Genomic DNA, 27,017 nt, shown 5'->3' on the forward strand with positions numbered 1-27,017 from the left:
AGGTTAATGTCGATTTTGGATGGCATGAACGGTTCTTCCACTCTATCACAAAAGGAAATTTCAACGGTCCTACCTCTAGATAGCTTCGGAAATGTGCTGCTGTTCCTTTTCAGCATAATTCTAGCGTCAGCGATAATACTTCTTAATTTTTCGGTACTAATTTCAGTTATGCTGAATAAATCACTCCGCAGCGAAAATCGCTTCATGTATATGTCGAGTACCTGTGTCAGCGATATCTGTACTGGGGTTTCCTATTATTATGTTGGGGTCCTGAACGTCAGGGACAGCTATGACTCACCAACGCGAACCTTTTATATTGCTCCAACATTTTTAGGCCTTTCTTATATGGCCATTTTAGCCGCGCAGGCTGACAGGTATCATGCCGTTGCCTCACCTTTTAAGTATTCCCAAAGAATGACACGCAATCGTACACTTTTGGTCATTTTGGCTTATTGGGTTTACGCCTTTATAATCGTTGCGGTGAACAACCTGGTAACGGTGGGAGTCGCCAAAAGAGTTACTGGAATTGGCACGTTTGTGGGCAACATCTTCACTGTAATAATCATGATAGGCCTAAACATACGATTATTTTTCATTGCAAAGTATCAGTTGGAGAGGGAGCCCCCATCAATAGAAAGAGAACAAAAACGGTCTTCCGTGTATCTTATAATCATGGTAGCCGTGTTCTTCCTGTGTGCATGGTTACCAATTTTCCTTCATATTATCATATGTAACTTTGCCGGATCCACTTGTTACGCGTTTCAAAATGAGGGGACAGACCCTCTGCGCATTTTGCCCAGAGTAAATGCGGTCCTCACCCCGTTGTTGTACATTAGAGGTTGTCAGTCTTTAAGGAAAACGCTGTTTACCAAAGTTTGGAGACCGCTATGCAATGACAGATGGTAAGTAAGCGTGTTTGGAAAGAAACATGTTTGTCTATCACCCTTTTTATACGGTTACTTCACGAAATACATTATGGTGTGTTACTGCTGTTATTCACCATTAAATAATTATCTACCTTTATGAGCACAATTCCTGAATACTGAATACACTCAATCGCTAAAATGTGATGTGTTATGTCCCAGTCTTTATCGCTTATCATCTTTGTGCCACATTTCTAATTTCTGTGAAATCAATAAGATAAATGCCACCATTTTTTGTTGAACTCGAACAGGTGTTTCTGCATTATAAATGCGTCTTGAAAAAATAATTATAATGTACCAAATTCCCGCTGACGGTCTGCTTCTATGTACAGAATTAATGTGTATAAACAGTATAAATGCACATAATATACGTTTCATCTGTCCCGTTTTAGGGTGAGTGCGGAATAAAAACCATGGATCCGCTGGACATTCGACCAACTTGCTGCACAAAGTATAACTAGCATAATCATTTGATTCATTTAAACATTTCTGTTCCAACATTAAAATATATCAACGAGCTCACAGTTTATGATGTACCTCTAAGTACTAATTTGAAACTTGTTTAAATAAGAAAACAAATGCTTCAAATAATAAGCGCATAATACTTCTTTATCCTACTGTAATATATATGCCATATATTAACAGTAACTTTTTATTCCGCATTGAAACTGTTGTGTACCTTTGTGTACCTTATGAAAATAATATTCTTCTTCTTGTTGTTCAAGAGTGATTAGGTTATCAAATAGCTGTCTTTCGTTCGTATTGGAGAAGGCACATTGTACATTTTTATGTTTTTTTTTTGTTCTTTTTATATGCTTATATTTAGCTATGAAAAAAAATACATCAAACACAAACAATATGTAAATTGCGTTATTGGGTATAGCGTTGTTGCCTTACACCCCCAGGGCTGGGTGTGTGAATGGCGCCTGTGTGTGTGTCTGGGTGTGTAATGACTTTAAAAACTTATTTTGACGTTGTGTGTCCCCACAAAGGGAGACTCAATTTTATAAAAATCTGTGAATGCAATCAGAAAACTAGAAATATCAAAGGTCTTGTATTTTGTTTGGTTATTTATGTATGGTTAAGGGTAGGGATGAGTACGGGGTAAGGTTGTCATTGTTGCGATGAGGATTTTTCCGTAGGCATAAATGGACGGTCCCCACAAAGATATGAATACAAACGTGTGTGTGTGTATGTGCGCGCGCGCTTGTGGAGTTTGCATGCTACAAAAATGTGGCGTGAGCGGGTATTCCGGATTTACTCCCAGAGTCCAAAGACATGCAGCTCGGTTAATTACTGTCACCAAATTGTCCATGTTGTGTAATGTAATCCGCGGCAGAATGGTAGCCTATGCTATTGGCTCCCACCCTGTGACCCTGACCGTAATAGCCAGTAATTAGGAAATATGGAACATGTTGCAACGAAATATTAATGGTCACGCTATTAAATGACAGAAAATGCTTTGTAGGAACTATAGTCTACATAGACGTAAGAAATATGGTGTCTGAAACTACTGCTAACATTTTTTATCCTTATTCCACAACGCATGTGAAAAAGTTTATCTGATATAGTTTGAATTGTTATAGGTCTACGTATGTGACTATATGTGAATATATATGTGACTACGTATGTGATTATACTACATGTGACTACGTATGTGATTATACGACATGTGACTATATTTGTGACTATACTACATTGCACTACAAACGGCTTTATTACATGCTAAATGTGTAAATGTTCTGGTATGCCATGTCATATTAGAGATCTTAGTTTAAGATGTTCTGTTTTCTTTTATTCTGGACATTTAAGGAACGTACAACTACACAGAGAGCTATAGCATATGAAATATGTTTTTAAATATATAAAGAAAAAAGCAAAAGAAAGGTTAAGCATCTCAGTCGAAATGGTTGTGTTTCCGTTACAGTTTTTGTATTTAACAACATGTTTTCCTGTACTCACGTACTGTTTTCATGGCGTATCAAATAAAATGTAACACCGACTACCGTAATTTTCGGTTTCTGTTCGTGGAATTACAAAATTGTCTCAAATAATTTTTGAAAAATATTCAAAAATGGAAGCGAAAATTCGTCGATGTCGCCCGAAAATTTTCTTCTACGAAAAGTAGAGCGGTGGACTTAACTGCTTATCAATTATCCCAGTTCATTATTTAGAGCATAGAATCAGACAGTCGCAAAGGCAATATTTTTGCACTGTTTTTTTATCCTGTTTAATGTACTTTTCGTTGACAAGACCAATTGTTCACAGTAGCGAGGCTGAAAATGCAGATATGCTGCATTATTTATATAACTATATAGGCAAATTTATGGTAGAATTGTAACGATAGACAAAAACACGTGCAGCAACGGTGTTCCATTTCGAACAGTAATTGTGTTATATCTTACTATTTATAAATGTCTATTATATATGATTCACATGGTAACCTAAACAGAGAGAAAACACAATCTGCTTAATAACATTAAACGAATGCATCAAATGAAATACAATGCGCAGTACAAAATTGCTTCATCATCGCTTCATCATAACAGTTATTGATGGGTATAGGCATCGTTCCAATTAATGTTATTGGTGGGGTTAAAGGAGAGATAACTGACTACGAAAAAATTACGTGAATGTCTGCAGTACAGACGTGCGGTCGAGAAACCGGGCATCTGCGAGTGAGACGCACAGCCTACACGATGTTAAATGTAGCCTAAATATTCCGTTAAACGGGCCCATGTACGTTAGATAAGTGAAAATATGACAATATATGCATAACTAAACGGTATTTTTAAAGCAAGTTTAATTAAAAATATATATTTGAAAATTTAAAATAGCAGATATACTATGTCAATTCAAGTTGTTTCCTTCAACGTTGATTTATTTCGATTTATACTCGTATAGGCCTGACTTGTTTTTACGCATTGATATGTGGTCTGGAATGCTTGCATAGCAAGCTAGGGCATGTTGAATTGCGCCACCTTTCTGTGTATAGAGACTATACATTTTGCGCCATACTGTATTTCCTGACTAGTTTCAGGGTGTAGTTTACATGGTAACCGCGGGGTGTCAGGGGAACCCTGTAGTAGTCTACGTCTATAATGCCGCAATGTTCTTGTTTTGTCGGTGGCATGTATTTTTCTCTGGGAATAAAATCTGAAATAGCTTGTGACTTCCTGAGATACAAACAGAAATAAAATTACTGACATTTAAACAAATGGTTATAATTATGGTTATACATAGGACACGCTGTGTATATTCACCGCTGATATATATAGGCCGAATACATTGTAAATCCCCAATTGTTTTACAGCTGTCTATTATTATGGAGGAAGCCTGAAAATTCAAACCAATGACTTGCATTTTATGTATTTATGGTTAATTGTCTAACACTATCTGCCTTTATACGCAATGTGTAAGCATGAGGGAAAGTCTGTGTATATTGCAAATAAGCATGTTGATATTAGGCACAGTTGAGAATTATTACAGTGCCAACATTAGCGACATACTTTAGACCGCCAAATAATTGTAAAGATCACTCACTGAGATTGGCATTTTTATAGGGGTGTAAACAATTAAGGTTGTCTGAGGACGTTGTTGGGGGAAGGGAGCTAGTGGGATCCTCCATTCACTTCCGTTAATAACATCTGGTACAGGGGTCGTGTGGTTAGCTTTACCATACCCTTATTACGTACAGCCTGTGTTATTGCGCTAAGGCATGTATATGTGCTGCAAAATACAATCAGCATAAGTGTATAGCGCAATTAAGTAGATAGTCCATAACGAATTTTCTGGTTAAGTTTCCACAAACGCATGGCTAAAATGGACTACCAAATATCAGGGTGTCAAGCGGAAAAACATAATACACATTAACTGACCAAAATTTCACATTTCATTCATTGACTCATTCTGATAAAATTCATACATGTAATGAATACTGATACATTCTTTTTTCGCTGGGCCTATGCTTTTGTGATATTACATATATGTCGTTTACAACTTACGAATGTCGAGAGAAATGCAGATGAACATATATATGGTAGAATTATATATATATAAGACCATAAATATATTTTCATTGCAGATTAAATAAATGCGTGGCGTTGCAGTACATCCGATTATATTTCTGTTTCGAAAAGACAACGCGAATTAAATTATTCCACCTGAGCGATAATGATGGTGATGGTGTTTAGACTGGCTTGTTTGCAAAACTGGAACGAGTGGGGAAGGAAGATCGGCGAGGAAAAAACACACTGGGCTGATGTTTTTCTCCCCTTTCTTCCTTTTCGGTTGGCTTCTATTCAAATTTGGGTCAGGGGTGAGAGCTCAACGTCACAAGCTTGCAAGATGGCGCTCGAAAGGCTGTGAGATGAGAAAGGGTGTTGAATCGAGGACGCTCCTACCGATGTTAAAGGTATCAAAATGCAATTCGGGCTGTTTGTTAAACCTATGGAGGCTTGCTGTGATCTGTCGCCGGCATTTCCCAATCGATGCAGCTTTTCTTTGGACCTGGGATTTCCTCTAAAAATGCGCTTCTATTGCGTGCCAACAAAAACGGGGATTCGCCTGCATAGTGCCTACTCTTAGACCCAGTAATACCAGCTTGGCAAGATCGTTTTTGTCTAACTATTGGGGAAACGTCAACAGTATGGGAATTAAGCAAATGCAACGCGGTTTTTGCAATGGTAAATTTTAGCTAATACGCGGCGTGTTTTATTTGTTCCTTTTATCATACGTGTATATTTTTGACAGTATCAGGACATACCCAGGTTAGTTTATTCCTGGGGGGTGGGTGGGGGGGGGACAATAATGGGCAAATGCTTAGGCGAACTGACAAAATCGCTAGCTGAAGAAATTAAAATGAGCCTTCTCTTATTTATTTACGAAATAACAGGGGGTTTGAAGTAAATGCTTTCATTTTTATGTAAATACTTATGTACAGTGCAGTTCGATTCCGCGGATTAGATAATGTAGACGAATAAAGCGCATGTAAATTGTTTTTGCAATTGTCTTGCGATAGATTCAGAAAAGGAATTCAGTTAATTAAAAATAGATTAATAGATTAGCCTGGTTGTTTTTTCCTTTTTATGGAATCAGGTAAAGTACGGAGGCATATTTTGATGTTTTATCACCTTATGAGTTTTTTTTGACTGGGATGTTTCTTTGTATTTATCGTTTTCCGATTAATGGTCTTTATTTTTTGAATTTGTGTTAGGTCTCCAGGTTTAATTGGAATGCTACAGTAACTATTTCAGTGTTATGTACGGGTAGTCATTTGTATTGCGACCTTTCGTTTAAATTTCACCAGCTCTCTGGCGTTTCTCGCTGGCTAAACTAGTATATTGTGTATTTTAAAAGGCCCTGGATATATCTTGGGCATTTAATCTGACGGAATAGCTTGCATTTGTTTGTTTTTTTTATTTCTTCGTTCATGTGGGACAGTTATAAGGGCTTTTTGTCACTTTCCGTACAGAAGGTCACTTCATGTTTTAACTAAGATTACACGCGTTAACTATCTACTTGGTGAGAATTGAAGGCGATCGCAATGATTGACCGGTTTTTTTTGGGGGGGGGGTCACTTTGGAGGAAAATTGTATCTCTAACGATTTATTTTGCATGAAAACCGGATTGAAGAGCCGTGTTTTTGGGGAAGTACTTGCTCTGAATATCTGCTCTGTAAAATGACCTGAGGATTTGCTGATTACAAGTGACCATTGCTCAATTATGCTGACTCGAAAAAAAAGATTGCCACACAATGCTGTGGAAAAGAAAAATAGGATTTGCGTAGATTTAGATTTAAAATGTGTGTAAGTTTGGACAAATCATAAAGCAATTTTAACTTTTGTTCATATTGGTAGGTAATAGTACGTAATACAATACTGGTCTTAAAGGAATATCCAGCATACTTTAAAGGCTTCAGCACTGCTTAGCATGATCCTCGGGTTAGTTGCTTCTCCCGTGTATATGCCATTATTTGGCCTAACCAGTCACTTGATTAGTTACATGCTCAAATTGAATAATAATCAGGATGTAATTAAACTAAATTAAAGCTTGCCTGATTTTTTTAAGAGCTGAGCAGGAAACAATTTTCAAAATGCATGTCTTTGACCAGGCAAATACTGAGATCGGAATCAATCACCTGCCGGCCTTAAAATGTCGTTCATTTTGATTTTTATTCGCTCAAAGTACGTATACATGGTATTCTGGTAACTGATAAGTAGTAAAATCCAATTTGTGGTATTTACAAAGCTGGCACAATTGTCTGGACTTAATAATTAAAAAGTAATTTAAGAATAATTAAAAGGCAAGTGTTACGATTGGTGTGTATTTTGTGGAAATGAGAACTTGCACAGAAGCTCTGAAATGGTTGAGCAGGGTACGGGGAGTGTGTCCCTCCCCCTCCTTTATGCTTTGGGGGGGAAATCCTAATTTTTACTGGTGAACTTCGGGTACCTCAGTGACGCTCCTGAATCTGGCTCCGAGTTCAGGTGTACAATCCACAACCCGTTGACCTGCTGCAGCCCACCTGTCTTCTACCAGCAAATATAACCCCCAACCACCCCCCCCCCCCCCCCAAAGTTGATTATTGGGCCTTTATAAGTGTGAGTTTTTGTCAGCATTATATTGGGTTACACTAAGACAACCTTGTACATTATTTAGTTTCTTAGGGAGGCCAGTTATTTGGTGTGGTATATATGTGTTATCTGTGTCAGATTGGACAATGTTCCTGAGGCTGTTTGTGTAAGAATCCTACCTGAAGGTACCAACCTGCTTGATGAAAAGAAAAGGAAGTAAATGTATGGTATTTACAAGCACTTTGCTACTAAGGAGATTTATTTTCATTTTCTTTGGGATGAAAATGCATGTAGGTGGCGGTTAGGTTGCTGTGCTTGAGTGTGCCTTGGGCTCATGATGACGTGAAATCTGTAGTGATTGCCAATTTGGATTCAATGTCCTGTATTAATTGTGATTTATAGTATTGCAGTAATGTTCATGACCAATGTGGTTCTTTTTCATATATATATATTTTTATTTTGTGCTTGTAATCTATTAGCCAGTATAATTTCTCCCGGTCAGCTGCCATGTCTGTTTGATTCTGCGGAGGGTTGTGTCAATGGCAGAGGGCTTTACTGTTAGTTACATTTGATTATTATTTTTCAAGGTTTTGGAGTCGGTTACAAGTAGGGTGCAGTTGTTGTCGCGCCCTTGAGGACCAGCGCACTAATAAATGGTCCAGATATCTTGCTGGCTTAATTCACATTTACTATACTGCCTAGGTCAGTGCGATTCACTTCTGTCGCTATATATTTTTGAAAAAGTGTCGTTTCTGGTATTATTCTGCCCTGGCAGTGTCTCCTTGACATTAATTGATGATTAAACCCATTGCTAATGGTGACAACCATACAGTTACAGAAACAACATTCCTGTAACTAACATTTAAAATATTAAAATGAGTCACTAGTGCTCCTTTAGGGTATTCGGATCAAACTATCATGGGTTTGTCTTTGTGCAGTAATTACCCAGTGTAATGTTTTAGTCATACATTGATTGATGTCCCGTATGATTAGTTATGTTTGGATGCCTGTCGTCTAAATAGCGCGTGAGAGCTTATAGCGTGGCTCTTTTAATGTGCCAGGAATGCCTCGTCTTTGTTTCTATGTTGAACTTTAATGGCACTTATATTAATTTAGTGTATGCTTTGTGTGTGTGGTTCTGTGGAAATGTCTGAATATTCTGAAGAGCCAATGAAGACCTTTCTTAATTGCCCGATTTGGTTTTATTTTTGTTTTGGTCAAAAACAGGACCTTATGCCACAAAACGTCTGTTCGCCAGATTAATTTAAAATAGTCCTGGTGTCTTTCCAGAGTGGAAGTACAGTGTCAGAGTGTCACTGCGTGGATCTGTCTTGGTGGTAAATGGGAGTGAAGATGGGTTTTTGGGGATGTGGTCAGTGTTCTCCAGGGGGCAGTTTTGTAAGCACGAATGGAATCGTTTAGGGGGAGGGGGGTCATGTACAGAGAAGCGTGGGCTTGCAGGAAGTACTGGCTGATAGTTTGGGGTGGGGGGGCTCCCCCATTGTGCAGCGATTGACTCGCTGGTGTATGTTCCTCCCGCCCGCTGTGTGCCCTGTAGCCTCCTTTCTGCCCTGGCTCGTGGCCGCTCCCCAGGACGTGCGGGGAGGCCATCCGCCCGCCTGACGCCGCGGCTCCGCGGCTGGAATGCGGAGTGTGTGCAGTGCCTAAGGAGGGCTACGTGACAGAGCTGCTGGGCGTGTGGCAAAGCCGGCTGGCGCGCCCCAGCCGGGGGTTTTTTTTCTGCCGCGCCTCATGCCACCCACTGGCTTTGTGCATCAGGCCTCTGTTTGTGTCCCAAACCCGCTCCACAGCCCGGCAAGGAGGGATGACCCGGCACGGTGGAAATTTGCGAGCTAATTGAAGAGCTCTCGCCTTTCCCCATCGTGTAAGTGATGGATTTCCTAATCTCCCTTGAAGTCTGGGGTCATTGCACCCGCTCGCTCACCGTAATTTATTCCCTGCTTCCAGGGGGGCTCACTGGCCGACAGGGCCCTTTGAGCTTTGGAAACAGCATACTTTTATAGGTTATTGATTGGCTGACAAGTGGTTTTATTTTTTTCTCCAGGGAATTAGTGGTTCAGGTGAGGAGTTTTTAAAAATCTTGAGAGGGCCCCGGTGGACTGGGGCGAGCCGTCCCTCTAGGGTGGGGGAGTGAGGCAGCCCCCGTCCTGTCAATGGGCAGGGACACATACTTTGCTCTCCCTACCCTCCCCCGTGTGCGAGCCTCAGTCGAGTAGCCATAGGGCATCAGATACTTCACCAGCCTCTGCCTCGGGTTTCACATGACTGGGCTGCTGGACTTTGCCTCTTCTGTGTCCCCCCCCCCCCCCCAGTCTCTCTTCTGTTAGGGGCTCTCTGACTTTTGCATACCCAGCACAGAAGTGTGCTATGGAAGTCTTACTAGAAGTAGAGGGATTGCAGAATCACAGACGTATTGCTGTTGGTGATCGCTTTGCGGCGCTTTACAGTCAGGGTTAGGGTGCATAAGGGAGTGAGCTTTGCGTGTCCATGCTGGTGGTCGCTCCCTGGACATTGTGAAAGCTGCTGCTTTGTTTTAAATTTGCTTTGTTATCAATTGCCTTCGATATCAGAGATCTCATACACTCTGCTGCTGAAGCACATGCCTGGTCAGTACTGGGGAACAATGTGTTTTATGTTCCTATCTCAGCCGTAGCTGATGTCTGTGCCCGTGTGAATTCATCTGCACTCAGGTCAGGATTAGCCTTTTCACTTCTGTACTGCAGACCAGCAGGGCAGCTGGAGTGGGGGCATTAGGTAGGGGGGGGTTGGTTGTTATATTGGAAGAGAACACTCCTCCTCCTCCCCCCAGCACTCTTGAGCAGTAACATCAAGCTTGGAAGTTTTTTAAATTTAATCTTATTTATTTGCCCTTCTGTGATCTCCCATTTGAGGGGGAATGGAGTCTGGGAGGAATCTCCTGACAGGCGAAGCTCAGGGCTTCTCATGCCTGGACTTGAAGGAGTTCGGAACTGAGCTGCTGAATATGCCGCTCTGGCCCAGCTCAGCGCTAATGTCTCTCTGAGTGTTCAGGCTTCCGGCGCGAGCTTCCCTCCGGAGGACGTCCTTCCACACCCCCAGAACTCAGCCAAGCCCCCGCATGTGCTGCCTTTCGCTGTGTGCTCTGTTTTTCTGTAGAGCTGTCGCGATTACTTGATTAAACTTGAGTTTATAAAGCATTGATTTAAAAATTTGCATTCTCGATTACTCTGCAATATGGAGGAAGGAAGCTAGAAAATAGCGGATGAGGGTCCAAAAATAGATGGCGAAAGCACTTTACATTAAATGAAAAGGCAATCTGTCAGTACAGCAAAGCAGGAATATCACAACAATACGACTGTGATGCGATACCATCTTAAAAGGAGACATCCACAGATTAACCAAAGTATAAGAGATAGCTATAGATAGCTATAAACCATTTTCCCTTTAGCCTCTTGGAGTAGCCTAGTCTTTGTCTTCATTTCGACTTAAATAATTTAGCCTAATTTATTTTGTACGATTCCTGTATCTCAAGATAATTGCCCCATCACTTAGCCTTACATAATATGGTTCAAGATAAGCATCTAATATTTGTTAATTAACCATTCTAAATATAATTTGTTGCCAAATGGAACTTATCTAAAAATGCACTCTGCTAAGTTGGTAGTCTCGCCCCAAGACAAAGCAGTGCCGACAAATCACTTGCTTTTGCTCAATCTCAATGTCTCTATGTAATCCAAAATATTTCCATACAGCAAAAGACAAATGTCTTTTTTGTGACCAGCTCTTGTTTGCTTTTCTCCTCACTCAGGTTTTTCACAAACTAGCCTCACTGTCTGTGAGAGTCCAACAGCAATATTCAGAGCTCATGCAAAAGCAGCTGCAGTAAAACTTTAGACTTCGTTTAAAAAAAAAAAATAAAATTAACCTACAATCTTGGAACCCACATTAAAATTTCAAAGACTAAGTTTTGGGTTCCTGTCACAGTAAAACTGTTTGTGCATTTCTTGTCTTAAAAATGTATTGGATTGAATTAACCCAGCTGACTACCACAGCCCTTGCAATGTGATCATTGCATGTGTATAACAAGCAGTGTTGACATCACACAGGGTGCAGACTTACAGTAATACTGAGGGCGGCACAGTGGTGCACGGGGTAGCGCTGTATATTGAGCAGTTTACATTGGATACCCAGCACTGGCTCCTGAGGGCAGCAATGGTATATTGGTTTTTTTTCCTGTGCCACAGCTGTTAATTGTTTTATCTTTCAATAGAAAGTTGCCTTATCCAGTGTTTAGAGTGATGCGGATTCTTAGGAGCTTGCTGGTCTCCCTGAACCCATAAATAATAAGAGGGTCTCGGCCAAAACCTGCTCTGCCATCGTGTCCTGCAGCTTTAGTATGATTAGCCCTTTTAACTTTCATGGAACAGTTTCTCTAGAATTAAGTACAGACGCTGTTCTGCTTACGAACTTTCAACTTACGAACTCTCAGACATACGAACGAAGAGGACTGTAAGTCCAAATTGTGTTCGTTGGGCTCCCATTTCCTGTCCGAAACACCTTTTTTTTTTTTTCTGCGCACCAATTCCGCCTAGTATGACTTCTGGCCGCTACTCCCACCGTGCAGCAGCGTAGCGTGTGTACTCCCAGCATCCAAGTTCTTTGTACTAGCGTATACCCTTAAAATGATGTTGAATAATGACTTAAGAACATTTCAAGTTACGAACAGCCGTTCGGAACGTATCTCATTCGTAAGTAGTGGAGCGTCTGTATGTCCTTATAGCGTATTTTAAAATAATGGATGTGAATCGTTGGCCCCAAGGCGATTTGATTTGATTCATTAGATCTTTAATTGTTGCTGGGATTCGATTAATAGATTATTTTGATCACCTAAAGTCAAACCTTTTTTAACTTCACTAAGAAAAAAATAACCTCACAAAAAATAACCTCACCATGGAACGTTAAATACAAATTTTGACCGATACTGATATATTTTGTTTAATATCGCTGATACTGAGTAGTCTCTTTAGATCTGCTGCTGCTAACTTAGAATATTGGTAAAGTTAAAATATCAGCCAAAGATTATCATGGCATGAGAGAAAGCATTCTGTGCTGCATAAGAACCGCAAGTTTAAAAAAAGCATCATAGTACAAAGATTATCAGCTAGTGTTTTCTTTACAAATGTCAATGAATATTCCACAGCATTCAATGTTTTGGAAATTAGCGTGCCGGTGCTGCTTCTTTGCACGTCTTCTTACAGCATGTCGGCGTGAGAGAAGTAGGAGTATCCTTTACGAGGGTTTATAATGAATTTTGATGTTACAGATCGATGCAGCTGAATTGCCATCTATCAATTTACCATTATTTACTTGTGCTTAAAATCATAAGATTCCACAGAATTTGTTTCCCTACTATTTACAGGAAAAATAAATAATTACCAAGTTATTCATTTTTTTTCAATCCCCACTCCTTGTATTTTAATTATTTCTCCATATGAATAACACAAAGTTTATCAAAAACATCAGTGTTTCGTAGTAATGAAATATTCCTTTGTAATAAACGTTTTGTATCCATAATTTTTGGACATGATGAAAGGGTCAGTTAGTTGATTCAACTGGAGATGTTAGAAATATCAATAGATATCAGTTTTAAAGAAATGGGATGATCATTGATCCTCTGGACTGCAAATACTGACAGATTTTTATTTGGAAACTATTTTTCCTCTGTATCAGTAATTTTATTTCTGGTCTTATTACAGTCTATAATGGCAGCACATTTCACACAGAAAACTAGAAAGCTTATCCAACGCATCTTTTTCATTTATTAGGCTAATCTGGTTATATAATTGGCAAGTTTTGTGTGTTTTTTGTGTTACCTATCCCATTCAGGGTCCATACTTCCTTGTTTAAACAAGAAATTTCTTGTATGAAAAAGAACACTGTGGTTTTCATTCTGTCGGCATTTCTATGGATTTCAGTTGGTTTGTGATGCTGTTTTACTCCTAATATCATCCAGCTCATTTAAACGGGTAACACTGAATGTCCTGTAGTGTGTCACTGTGTGTTTATGTGGGAGCTCCCTGTTTACTGCTAATATGTAAGGTGTACACCTGTCTCAGGCCTGTGCTTTCAGTCAGGGGCCTATTTGGTTAAGCATGGCTGGAGCATAGGCAGGTATTAGCTCGCCATACATCATTGTCGTCATATCAGTTCCAGGAAGCATTGTGGCTTTCACCGTACTGCTCTGTTCGTCTGTTTATGCATTACCATGTGTGTCTGTGTGCGTGTGCTTATGACCTGTTATAGGCATAAGTGGTTGCTCTGTACATTGTATATCATTTGATATAAATTTGATTAGAATGACCTTGCTGTTAGTGTAGGAATTTTGCACTGAATTCTGAAAAGAATTGCTAGGTTAAATGGCGCTGGATGGTCTCTGATTGCTCATATGTTTCTGTATTTTGACCCAATGCTGGTTATAGCTCAGTAATGACGTGGTCATACTAAGAGGGTGTGCTCCTTTCCCCTCACCCCTGGATTTTTGCTGCCTCCACCCTTCACCCTCCCCCTGTGATCCTGCTCTGAATGAGCGGTTGACCGGCTTGGGCTCCTTTTGGATTTCGTCTGCTCAGGCACACCTTTCCTGGGATGGAACAGCGTATTCCAAAGGACGGTTAGCTCATGATGACCTTCAACAGCGTATATTGCCGGGAGTCCTTTTCAGACCTTTCTATCTGGGCTGGATCCAGTAAGCCTACTTTAAAATGCATGTGCTAAATAATGGAGAACCTACATACGACTTACATATTTTAGTCAGACTTGGGCATTGAAAGAGGTTTGCAATTCCACAAGGTTTGGCAATTATGAAGCATTAATTAGGCTGGGAAACGGTACAGGGTACAGCATAGGATGCTTGTCTTGTGCCAGTATTGCTTGAATATGCCTTGTTTATGTGTTTGCTTTCATGCTTTGTTGAAAGTATTTTAAAACGCAAGTCCACTCAAGGTATGTTGGGATGCTTGCAAGCTCGTCTCTGGTATCTTCCTGTACATTCTTCTGAGCATCGCAGGAACTGGCAAGCTCTCCATTCTCATATCCTAATGGCTGGGAATGTCAGCCATGCTGTGTTGTCGTCTGGTTTTATCAAACTATGGTGCAGTTTACCAAAGTCTGGATCCCCCATTTTGATTTGGCTGCGCTAGCTGTTGAGTGCTAGCAGATCAGCTGCTGCGATTTCCTTAAACTGAAATAATTCTTTTGAATGAGTGCTGATTCAAGTATCTATTGATTTACATGATTTTGATTTCTTGTCTAACACGGGCTTTATGTATAATTTTACTAAGTTAAAAATAGCCATAACTAAAAATCAACTGTCAGCATTCTGACACACATCTGTAGTCCAATCAAGAGCAAAACATAATCTTGTTAATATTAGAAGCAAACAAGGTGTAGCTATTTAAAGACAGCCATGTATGAACTGCCTTATGTGAGATTTGCCATACTTACTGCTGATGTTGTCATTGATAGATTTGGAATAAGTGCTGTATTACCACCAGTTGGGTATTTATAGATACTCACAAGACTGCGCCCCGCTTGGGTAACAGCAGTGCAGTCAAAAGAAGGTCTTGTCTGAAAATCAGAAGGCTGGATTCCAAGATAAGGGCTCAATGAGACACTCTCCCTACAGGACGATTCCCTTTGATAGGAGCCAGAGGTCAGGTAGGGTGGTGCAGCTCTGAGTCCGCAGGGCCTCTGCTCTGGCATTCCGCGTTTCTGGGTGCAGTGGGGGAATCGCGGTGCAGAACTGGGTTCTGGCAAAGGGCGTATGACAGGTCGGGTTGTGTTAATCTGCATGCAAACCTGCTGCTGGTTTTAATGTGTAAATTTAATTCTCTATTGATATGGCAACTGTTATTATTCAGGTTTGTATTTAGTTCTTCTATGGATTTTTAATATTTACATTTTATATGGAATTACTGTGTTTTTTCTTTTATAATGGGGGACCCTTGGAATATAGTGTCTGTTTGGCTGTAGGATAGATTAAACAATCTTATACACTGTTATGACATTTCCCTTCAGTTGCATCCCAACCCCAGACTGGGGATCGTAACTACACACATACTCTTCCCGTATTGAAATTATTTGTAAAGCTTATGATTGATTTTTATGTATTTATACATATGGTTGAATTAGGTGAAGTTAGTAATGACTTGCTGGAATTTTGAGCCGGTGAAATATTGCCTGATGCCACCGTGAGCTTCCGGGCAGAAGGAGTCATGCTTTAAGTGGTAGGGTGAGATGAAAGAAACTAGTGAAATTTTGAGTAACTTTTTATCTAGACTATCTTTAGTTAGACAACATGTCCTTTGTACTCTTGTGGCTTTAGCTAAACCCCCACCACACATGTGTCCATTTCTAGATAGCTGTACATCATGATAGTGTTGCCCTTTCAATATATCATGCATATAAAGTTAGTGAGGACTTTCTCTCTGGCAGTTGTGCTCATCTGAATGAGCTAAACATCTGAGCTGAGAGATTGGTTTCTCCGGGGCGGGATCCAGGTGATGTCGCGGAAACCCTGGGTTAATGTGGCCCTCGGGCCTTGGCCGTCTTCTGATCTATGAGGTTATCTCATGTTGCCTGCTGCCAAACCATCCCCCTTTGCAGGTCGCTCTGAAAACAAAGAGCTTAATGGGAATTAAGGTGCAGGTTGGGTGTGTTTGTCACCCCCCCCCCCCCCACCACCACCACCATCCATTCACTCTCTTAGGTGGACTAGACTGTCATCCCCGAGCACAGTGCCAAGGACGTGTTTTGCCAAATGCAAATGGCGCAGCAAGCCATGGCCTGCCAGGGCGGTAGTTGGAATGGGATCAGGTGGTACTTTAGTGCTGGGGGCCACACCCATCCCTGCCCCGTGCACCGCTTTCCCAGATCAGGTTGCCACTAATCCCTCACACGGCCTTTTAGCAGTCTCCATCCCCCACAGGCGAACAATGGGGCCCGCCCGGCCCTTTGACATGAGCAGGGCATAATGAATGGCTGGGGAGCATTCCTGGAGCACCCCGAATAACGATAGATGTGCTCCTGTGTGGGACATGGCCAGGGAAGAGATGAAACAAGTAACATTTAGCAAAGTGCCCTTTCCCTCCTTAAGGGGTGGAGACGCGTGTCAGGCTCAGCTCAGAATGTGTGTGTGATCACGCAGTTTGAGGGGGTGGTGGAAGCCCTGATCTTTAAAAGCTGCCTTAGGTGTTGCGTCTGGTTATCTGCCATACCAGTATCTCTTGGCTCTGTGAGGAATTATTGGCTCTTGATAGCCTGGCCCCCTGCCCAGGGTGTTCCAATGCCTGGTGCCTTGTGGTTCCTGGCATGTAACCCTGTACTGAATAAGCAGTTGGAAGGTGGATGAGTGATAACTAGATATCTGCATATCTCGATTGTCTTGACCTGGCTTTGGACTCGTAGTCACAGTAACTGGCTTCCTAAGGCACTTTATCCACCACTATGCATGTTTTCAGCGACTCGTTTAAACGGAATGGGAGGACTGAGGCATGGATAAGAATGTGATAAGGACAATGATCTGAACGGTTTTTCAAACATTTTTTTCCTCTAAGCAGTTGTCACTAGAAATTCTTCTGGTCAGGACCGGACAATCCTATAGACGGGTGCCAACCAGTTTCACTTTGCTTGGGACAGGGGGCACCAGCGGTGATTCTCATTGGAGGTTGACTGATATGGGTTTTTCAATGGCCGATGCCAATATTTAGGAGTCAGGGTCAGCTGAAGGCTGATTATATGCTGCCGATAATTGGACGTTTTCCCTTCTATTTGCATGCTAGAATATCACACAAATAAAAACAATCGATACACAAAATTTCTCAACTTACCGTTTATTGAATACTGACTTGTGTAAATTTAAATATAAACTTAATAAACACAATACAACTTGTAAACAATAACTAACTTATAAACAATAAAAATAACACATAACAAATTCCGAACTCTGTCAGAATCAATGATCCTTAACGTTACCTGTAAGCTAGTTTGTTGAAGGCTCATTATCATTACTAGAGTTGGGCGATCCACATTTTTTCAGTTCTGATCCGATTCCGATACACAACTGCCGATAACGATTCCGATACAAGAGCTCTTATTACTTTGTTATACATAATTTTTTTAAGGTAGTAAATACAGATGGAAAAAATGTATGACAAAAATATTTAATTAGGCTACTACAAACATACATAACGTACTGTTCCACCTCGTTTGTTTTAAGCATTTTTCAGGCAATTGCAGTTCAATATGAATATCTTCAAAGCAAGTATACACAAGTGGCGAATGCTTAAAATTTTAAGTTTTTCTCCCGTTGGTGTCAGCGCAGTTACACTTTTGTTGCGATGGCAGCCCCTCTTGTATCACAAGCTGCAGCGAGTTCGCAAAACAGTCCAATTAAAGTTAGCGACTCCCAAATCATCCATTGCTTTGTTTTGTCTCGCAGTTGCGTGCGCTTTGTTAAATGGGATTGTCCATTAAACGCTATTCCCACCTCAAAACTGTATTTTACATAGATTGCAAATCGCTGTGCTACTGGTTTCTGTTAAAAGCGTATAATACTCCCTGATCGTCACGTCTTATCTTACGCTCCTCATACTGTGAAGGGTATGCGCATGACGTCACAGCAAGCGGAAGTCACTATACTCACACCCACTGAGTAGCAAAAAAGACTGAGGGGCAGCGATAGCGTTCGATTTGAATGCCGCAAAAAAAACACATGTAAAATGGGAAAGAGCTGTCATGCCATTGCTTGCTTGCTTACTTATTTCGTTTTTGGCATAGGACGTGGATCGGTCACGCATGGCCGATACTCGATCCGTGAAATAGGTCTGGATCGGCGCCGATACCGAAACGAATATCGGTATCGGTGCATCTCTAATCATTATGCCAGTTCCCGACAGCGTAATTCACATTCTCTTTCAAAAGCACTCGCGTTTTCTTTTAAAGCAACATTTCATAGCAAACCAGTTAAATAAATAGGTCTTTGAAAGATCAGAATTTAAGTCTTATCATTTTCTCCCTGGACTCTTCCAAAACTTCTGGGTGGGGTCCTGCACATGGCAGCATGGGTCATGTGTTCCACAGCAACAATAACACTGGGCTGCCCGCAGACGTGCCTGTCTGTAAATCGGTGAAATGCACTTGGATATCAGCCAATGCCGATACATTAAAAAATGCCAAATATCGGCCCAATATATCGCCCGGCCGATATATCGATCGACCTCTAATTCTCATCCAGGGTGCTGCAATGGCTAGGATCAACCCTGCATTTGGTGGCTGCTGGCAGTGTTGTGCTGGTTAGCAAATGATTCTCCTTTAATATATACCTGTACTCTCAATTTGGTATAAATGGAAATACATGGATTATTTTAGCAATTGCCAAATCCAATTCAGTGTTTCCCCTAGGTTTACAGCTTTTTTTTTGGGGGGGGGGGCAGTCAGACACCGACAGGATTCATGGTGTTCATGTGTTTCTTTTAATGACAGCAGTCAATATAACAACTGAACTAAACATCAGAACATTTCTTTTTATGACAATTATCCACAAAGTGTGCAGCTTTTGTCACTGCAGTATATTTTTGTCTGCTCTTCAGGTGGTTGAAGCAACATATTTTCCAACGCGCTCTCTGTCCGCTGGTGGGAGGATTGTAAACACGCGACCGTATAGAGACAAAAATGACAAGCTGTTGTGTAAATAAGATAACACAAGGCTATTTAGTTTGTTTGATAAAAGGACAATATATAGACCCGTTCTATAGGAAAGGTAACCTTAAATTACTTCTGTTGTGATCTGGCGCTATATAGAAAATAAAATGAAATAAAATTAACTTGACCTTCAAGGGGCGGGCACGGGAGGTGCCGTTGGAGGGGGGTGGGGCGCCCCCCTAATATAATGGTAGGGGAAACACTGCAATTATATTGCGAGGTTTTGAAGTCACTTTTGATTGTACGAAGTAGTTTTTGGCCTGATTCAACTTTTAATTTTCATTTAAAGTGACTTTTCTGGTTTACTCGTTGCTGTTCAGCTCTGACCTGAGTCTCCTATCTTTCTGCTCTAGGTTGTGTGGATGTAGGAAGACAAGGTTGAAATGGAACTGCCAAATCATGCCAAACAATTGCTGCTGCAGCTAAATCAACAGCGAGCCAAAGGCTTCCTGTGCGATGTGATTATCGTTGTGGAAAACGCCCTCTTCCGGGCACACAAGAACATCCTGGCTGCCAGCAGCATTTACTTCAAGTCACTCGTGCTCCATGACAACCTGATCAACCTGGACACGGAGATGGTCAACCCATCTGTGTTCCGGCAGATACTGGACTTCATCTATACAGGGAAGCTTCTGTCCTCAGACCAGGCCAACGAGCAGAACTTCAATGCCCTCTTGACGGCGGCAAGCTACCTCCAGCTCCACGACCTGGCGGCCTTGTGTAGAAAGAAGCTCAAGCGCAACGGGAAAGCCCTGCCCGGCAAGCCCGCTACACCCTGTGTTGTGCGGCCCGTCCGGAACCAGCGACTAGCCTCCACACCTGTCACCCAAAACCGGTTCCCAGGCACAACGGAGTGTGAGAAGAAGCCGTCGGACGAGCTGCTGAAGGACAAGCTGTCTGATGATGAGCTGTTCATCAGTGGCCCCCTGCACCAGGCCTCCATCAACTCCCTCCATTGCTCAGTTGGCAAGAATGGAAGCAACGGCAGCAACGGCAACATCAGCAGTGCTAGTGGTGGAGACCAGGAGCTCGGCCTGGATTTGTCCAAAAAGAGTCCATCAGCGGGCACTGCCACTGAGGAGGTGAGTCCCAACAGCCACTCCCAGGAATCCCCTGAATCTGCCTCAGTATCCACAACCAACAGTGCCTCATTCGAAGACTCAGCCACCAACCCCCAAAGCCTGGACAGTGCGGAGCCCATGGACGTAGGGGGTGTCGGCGGTTGTGAGGAAAGCAAGCCTGTCCCGGAGCCTGTCCATACCCGCAAGAGTTCCCGACAGGTTGCACGCAAGAAGGAATGGCCCAAGAGAGAGGTGGGGGGCAAGGGCGAGGAGCGGGCAGTGCCCAATGGCGTCATTGTCGGGCCTGCGGCTGGCGAGCATCGCTCTGGTAGTAGCGGCAGTGGTGGTGCAGGCAGTGGCAGCAGCTTTGCTTCAGACCATTCCTTCCCATGTAAAGAGGAGGAGGAGGAGGTGGAAAATGGGCAGGAGCACAGCGAGGACAGCGGCCAGAGCGATGGCGAAGGCAGTCATCCCAGCGCCAACTACGTGTACCGGCAGGAAGGCTTCGAACCAGCCTTTGGGGACAACTTGTACGTCTGCATCCCATGCGGCAAAGGCTTTCCCAGTTCGGAGCAGCTCAATGCCCATGTGGAGACGCACACAGAGGAGGAGCTCTACATCAAGGAGGAGGCTGCTTATGTCAAAGAGGAGGAGGCTGAGGAGGAGGCAGAGGACCTGTCTGCACCCACAGCACCCACTGGCTTTGGGGCCGAGCCTCGGCCGTTTAAGTGCTCGGTGTGCAGCAAGAGCTACAAAGACCCAGCCACATTGCGGCAGCATGAGAAGACGCACTGGCTGACCAGGCCCTTCCCCTGCAACATCTGCGGCAAGATGTTCACGCAGCGCGGCACCATGACACGCCACATGCGCAGCCACCTGGGCTTGAAGCCGTTCGCCTGCGAGGAATGTGGCATGCGCTTCACGCGCCAGTACCGCCTGACGGAGCACATGCGTGTGCACTCGGGTGAGAAGCCCTACGAGTGCCAGCTATGTGGCGGCAAGTTCACCCAGCAGCGCAACCTCATCAGCCACCTGCGCATGCACACCTCGCCCACGTAGAAGCCAAAGACGCCGCTGTCGCCACTCGACGGCCGTGCTCCCCTCCCGAATTTATGTGCACGCATTCGGATGGCGGAGATGCACACGGACCGTCCAGTGAAGAGCTCTCAGCAAGGGCCATCAGCATCGAAGCGACACCAACAGGAGATGTTTCTGAAGTTACCCCTGGGTATGATTCGATGCAGAGGTTTATTTTACTTTATTTTTTAATTACTTGCTGTGATTGTGACTGGGATCCTGCAATCGCATCGCGACCACCCGAAGCTCCCAACCACCAAACCTCCCACAAGCTTCTCCTTCACCTACATTCTTCTGTGTCAGCACCGTGATATTTGTTGGCTGTGAGGGTCACTCACTGTCTACATATATATGTCAGTCCTGTTATATATGTCAGTCCTCCAGCCGAGCAAGTTGGTAAATATTGGCAAATGGATTCTACCGTACATGTAGGCAATAATTTCATTGCGATTACGCTCCCTCAAAGCATTGTGTTACAATTGACGCATAAGTGTCAACAGTGTGGGCCGGGCCCAGGCTATCGCATTAGGAGCTTGGTGTGGTCTTCTTAACTGTGGTCAGATTATTTTAGTATTCCAAACATGCACATCCTTCTCACAGTTGTTTGATAGTGCTTTTAAAAGTAAGGGGTGGAGTTGTCTTTGATATGTTTTTGTTGTGATGCGCTCATTTTCTTCTTTTTTTAAAGCAAATAGTAGAGGTACTGGATCTTATTGGAAAAAGAGATGTGATGTTTTCTGTGAACGTCTCTAAACTGGAAGAATTTTGGGTTATTTGTGGGATTTGAGGTGGGGTGGGGGTTGCTTTTGTTGGTGTAGGCTAGACTTCCAGTTCTATAGGTACATTTTGTTTTTATTTTTGTGTCTGTATAGCTTTGCTCCCCCCACTGGAAAAAAAAGAAAAAAAAACAAGTCAGTTTAAACAGACTTGTTATCTTGCTACCTCTTAATTATTCTTAAGAACAATACATTGATTAGTGGAAGTTCCTTAATGTAATTAATTGTATAAAGTGTGTAGAATATAGTAACTTTTAACCTAACGCTTTAACCTGCCCATCTCTCAACAAAGGTTTTTAATGCTAGATTTTATGCGGTTCGTTTTTAAAGGAGGGATTTCCTGTCAGAAGAGCTTTTTTTCAGAGGGGGTTCCTGTGAACTTGTACTGCCCCTCTTTGACGTACTGTACGTTCCTCGCCTCGCCTTGCCTGGCGCAAACGGTTGATCGTAGGTCAGATGTGCATAATTGTGTTCCAAAGAGCTAATGAATGTCAAGGAGGAATGAGGTAAACTAACTTGCTTTGCTAGAGAAGTTCATAACCAAAGTTGAAAAAGAGATGTGCTTAAATATATAGCAGACTAAATTATTTCGCTTTTAATTTTTCTTTTACTTGTACAAAACAGATTGTGATTTTTATTCTAGGTTTAGAAGAAAAAAAGAACTCTACAATTATTAAGTGGTATAGGAATTTTGACCAATGACTATTTATGACCAAGGACAGTTTTTTGTTTTTTGTTTTTTTTTTTTGTGGTTTGCTAGTAAAACTTCTGCTGATTGGTGGGCTGGTAATACTGTAAACTTTCAGATCTAGAAGTTTACAGTGTTTCCTTATGTTCCCTTTTAATGTTACAAGGGCCTCATCACTTTATTTACCTGTCTTTATCAGGATTTTATAGCATTTCTGTTTTCACCTCAGACCAAAAAAAAATTAATTATAATCATTTTTAATGTGAAGTTCCTTTGTTAGTTTTGGGGCAGGCTTGTTATGGTTGTTTTGAAAGATGGGTTTACAGACACATTGGGCTGCTTCTCACCCATTCAATCAATATGCTTTTCACCAGATTGACTAATTTGAATTCCATCGCCGTCGATTACACCTAATAACGGCAATCGGGAAACCCGCTTAAAGGAAGACTGTTTGTTCCTGTAAAATGGTTCTCGAATCATCAGCAGTTACTGCAAAGCAAGTCTTTATGGAAAATGTGTACCTGTCAGGCAGAAGGTGTCCAATGTGTCATATGCCCTATAAAAATCTGTGGAGGGACCCTCAGTGCGAGTGTTTGGTTTAGGCATTCCTGTTATGTTTGATTTCTCCTCGTTTGTCCTTGGGCTTTCCACACCCCTCCGTCTCATGTTCTGTAGAATGTCTTGTCTTTGGGATGTAGCTGTGGTCAGACTTGTGTACTATTTGAAGGCACCTGCATTCCTGGATTTTTTTCTTGTTATTCCTTCACATCCCTCCCTCATAACTACCTCCAGTCAAAAAATGTCCTTGAATTAAGTGCACAAACCGATCTCCTATCAAACCGTGCCCTTTTCCCTGTTGAAGGCACATGTGCTGTCCCACTGTGCTAGCCATTGGGATTCTAATATTGGTTGCTGCCACCCCCCTCTCCCCAATTTGTGTAGCATAGTCCTTTGGGCCCCAGAAATTTTCCAGGCATTTCCAAAAAATACAATTCCGCATTTTCAAATGAAATTCCATGCGGCTTCATTGGAGAGTGAGTCCTGCTTAGGCTCTCCTGGCGGCTCCTCCCACCCCAGATATGTAGATAACCAGCTTGTGTTGCCTTCAAACAGTTGTATACCTGTCAGCACTTATGCAGTACAGGCCGAAGTCTGATGCTCTTCGGAGTAACATCTAGCTCTCCACAAAGACGTTGGGCGCAGTCGAATGATGGTTTTAAATTTTTTTTTTACGTTTATTTTTATTTTTGTTTTTTTTTTTTTAAAGATGAACTCCAAACTGTGACAATACTACTCAAAAACTTCAGGGATGGTTCTGCACCTTTGAGTGCTGGACTTTCAGCTACATTTGTAAGACATAGTATTGTATCGATTTTCTGTATTTTAATTATGGGAAAACAAAACACTAGTTTCATATGTAAGATTTTAAGATGGGTTGGGGTCTACTTTTTTCACTTAAACAGAAGTCCTTGATAAAAGGCAGGGCAGCTCAGAACAAGCCTACTTTTAGTCATTTAGTTCCAGAATGTTTTCAAATAGTCACAAATTGTATTAAAAAAAATTAAGAAAAAGCTCATACCCAAATCCACAAACCTATTTTTTAAACCAAAGCACATTTGAATGATTATGGAACCTTGTGTGGCTCAAAAAAAGATATGTATGTATTTATCTCATTGTTTACATAAACTTTTACAGTTTCAGACCTCATTTGAAGTGAGACCAGTCAGGGTTGTGTATGCTTTTCCGTAGTCTGCTGCCAAAACAATAGCGACGAGCAGTGCTGCCTTGTGGAGAGCCGCCGCTGCCGCCACCGCGCATTAAGGGCCAGCAGAGGCCGCTTGCCGGGGCCTCGCCCAGCTGCCTGGGCTGTCCTTTCACATGCCTCTTTTGTGACCGCCCAATCTGGCCCTCAGCTTCACTGAGGCACATGGTTGCTGGTTGGGGGAGGGTGGTGTATCTTTGTCCCCCCCCATAAAAGAGTTTTGTTTCTAGTAGCTGTTGTGATACTCATCTTTGATACCCCAATCATCTTTCGGTGAGACCCTACTGCTGCTTGAGTGTATCCTAAAAACATGTAAATAAGCTTGTTTACACGAGGGTGGGGCTGTCAACGTATACATTGACAATGGAACCTCCTAAATAATCCCCTCAGGATTTCTTTTGATTTGTTTATAACCCTTATACTATCAGTGATAATGCTTACATTGCATGTGAATCCTTTTTTGATGGGAAATGACTGTGAATTATTGGGTTTCTCTGTAGGTGTTCTGTTATTTGAGTAACTTTCCTGAAATGCCTGCTGTTTCTCTATAGGAAAAGCAAACCAAATCTCAGGCTGGACTCACTTCAATCAAAGTTGGTGCAAACACTTATTGACAGTGTTCTTTTTTTATCAAATGTCTATTATTGTCAGTGATGAATGTATTTATTTTCTTCTGATCCTGTTTCCACTTTAGCTGAGAATTCACTCTGTGTGAAACAAGGTGTTTCCAGGGTCTGTCTTGGTTTCTTTTTTTTTTTCCTTTTTTTTCCTCCTCTTCAGGATTTCAAGCTGAGAAGCAAGACACACAGAACATAGCCATAAACCCATATCCTGTGAAGTTACGGCAGAGAACTGAGGCATTTGGTCCCTCAAGGCCAGTGGTGCGTTGTGCGATTCTGACTTATTCTCTGACGAGACATGAGCACTCTTTAGGGTTTTGTTGTGCGCTATGGAAAAAACGAATGTTTTCATGGTATTTACACAGCATTTTTTCTCTTTTTTTTTTTTGAATCTTTCACGTGACAATTCCTTAGCCGACGTTCTGTCCTTCGGTGCCGGACCTTCCAGCTCGAGTGACGGATATTCCAAATGTAGCTTGCTCTGTGTGTCATCCGCTGGTTGGAGTGCTTTTGCACAGCAGAGGGTCAAGGCTTCAGTTTCAGTCTTTTCACCAAATGATAGAAGCATCAGACCTGCTCTCTCTTCATGCCAAAGGTCTTTGGGGAAACAAGGTGCTTTACTCCCAGCTCCCTCTGTGTCAAACGTCTTTCTTTTTTTCTCCTCTGTAATGTGACTAAGTATTCATATTTTTTTCCCCTCCCGGTGTGCAGATGTGGATGGAAATAGCTTTATGAAATGCACTTTGTGCTTCTGTGAAGCTCCTAAGTTGCCCCTGAATCACACATACCAGTCCATGCTCTTCTCATTACCTCATTGTAGTGCTGTAATATTTTTTTTGTGTCCTTATTGTGTCATAATGCAGTGTTAAAAAGCTTTAACAGTAGTGATATCAGGGACTCAGGACTTAAATTATCACTTCTTTTTGAAAGCTACTCCACATCGACCCACTTGTCTATTGTTTGAGTTTTCTGCCAGAAACTGGTTTTGTTTCTGATGCACATTTTTGACTTCTGACTCTTTTTTTCTGTTCCCCGCCCCCCCACTGATAGCGTCCAGTGACAGATCCCCCCCCCCCCCCCCTGCCTCTCTCGGCAGACCAAAACAAAGCAGGGTTTTTCTGCTTTTAAAGCTTTAGTGACTCTAACTCCTTACATTTGTTTGCTTCCCACTCATAGCCCCATAGTCTTTGCTGCGAAAATAAAAATTTGAATTTCCCTGATTGGTTTCAACGACACTCAAAAAGTGTGTGTGTGTATTTTATTTTATTTTTTTAAAACAATAAACCTCATGATTAATAGAATGTGTGTTTTAAACCAGGACAAGACAAAATAGCTGCTAATGTGGTACTTGAAAAACACATTTTTTTTGGGGGTTTTTTTAATTGAAAAAAAAATGCTACTGGTTTATCAGGTTGTACAATGAGGTGGCTAATTATACATAAGAAGGGTGAAATGCAAAGGCACTGAAACTTAAATAGGCTGCCATTCCTTTCTCTGTCTCTTTCTCTCTCTCACACACAGACACACACACGCATGCACGCACACCTTGAGCACCTCTCGCTTGCAGCAGCACTCCGCCAGCCGATCTCCTCAGAGCACTGATTCAGGTCAGGGCCTCCGCAGTGTGGCCCCGTCAGTGTCATAGAGTACTCCACTGTACAGCTTCGAGCTGATCTCAGCGTTCAGTGTCTCAGTCTTAATGTACAGCAGTGTGGGGAAAAAAAACAAACAAACTGTTATTTTATGATCTTTTCATTAAAAGCTTGATCGAAAGA

General features: G+C 42.0%; 2 protein-coding genes across 3 annotated transcripts; both read left to right on the forward strand.

Annotated features, from left to right (window-relative positions):
* Positions 1–6: 6 nt before the first annotated feature.
* LOC111854346 (uncharacterized) lies at positions 7–9,359 on the forward strand. The gene is made up of 2 exons (XM_072709263.1): positions 7–902; positions 9,092–9,359. Exons 1-2 carry the CDS (start codon positions 7–9, stop codon positions 9,357–9,359), a joined length of 1,164 nt encoding a protein of 387 aa, XP_072565364.1.
* Positions 5,176–27,017, forward strand: hic2 (hypermethylated in cancer 2). Of its 2 annotated transcripts, none has more exons than XM_023832286.2 (2): positions 5,176–5,337; positions 19,612–27,017. In XM_023832286.2, exon 2 carries the CDS (start codon positions 19,642–19,644, stop codon positions 21,376–21,378), a length of 1,737 nt encoding a protein of 578 aa, XP_023688054.1. In that variant the 5' UTR covers positions 5,176–5,337; positions 19,612–19,641; the 3' UTR covers positions 21,379–27,017. The 2 variants fall into 2 exon arrangements, with proteins under 2 accessions (XP_023688054.1, XP_023688055.1); XM_023832287.2 differs by lacking the exon at positions 5,176–5,337 and adding an exon at positions 5,562–5,692.

This window comes from Paramormyrops kingsleyae, chromosome 2 (genome assembly GCF_048594095.1).
Source record: "Paramormyrops kingsleyae isolate MSU_618 chromosome 2, PKINGS_0.4, whole genome shotgun sequence".
Taxonomy (NCBI): domain Eukaryota; kingdom Metazoa; phylum Chordata; class Actinopteri; order Osteoglossiformes; family Mormyridae; genus Paramormyrops; species Paramormyrops kingsleyae.

Coding starts and splice junctions, on each gene's coding strand:
- LOC111854346 (XM_072709263.1), top strand. CDS start 7: ATGTCGATTTTGGATGGCATGAACGGTTCTTCCACTCTATCACAAAAG. Junction 903..9,091: donor CCGCTATGCAATGACAGATG/GTAAGTAAGCGT, acceptor GCCGCTCCCCAG/GACGTGCGGGGAGGCCATCC.
- hic2 (XM_023832286.2), top strand. CDS start 19,642: ATGGAACTGCCAAATCATGCCAAACAATTGCTGCTGCAGCTAAATCAA.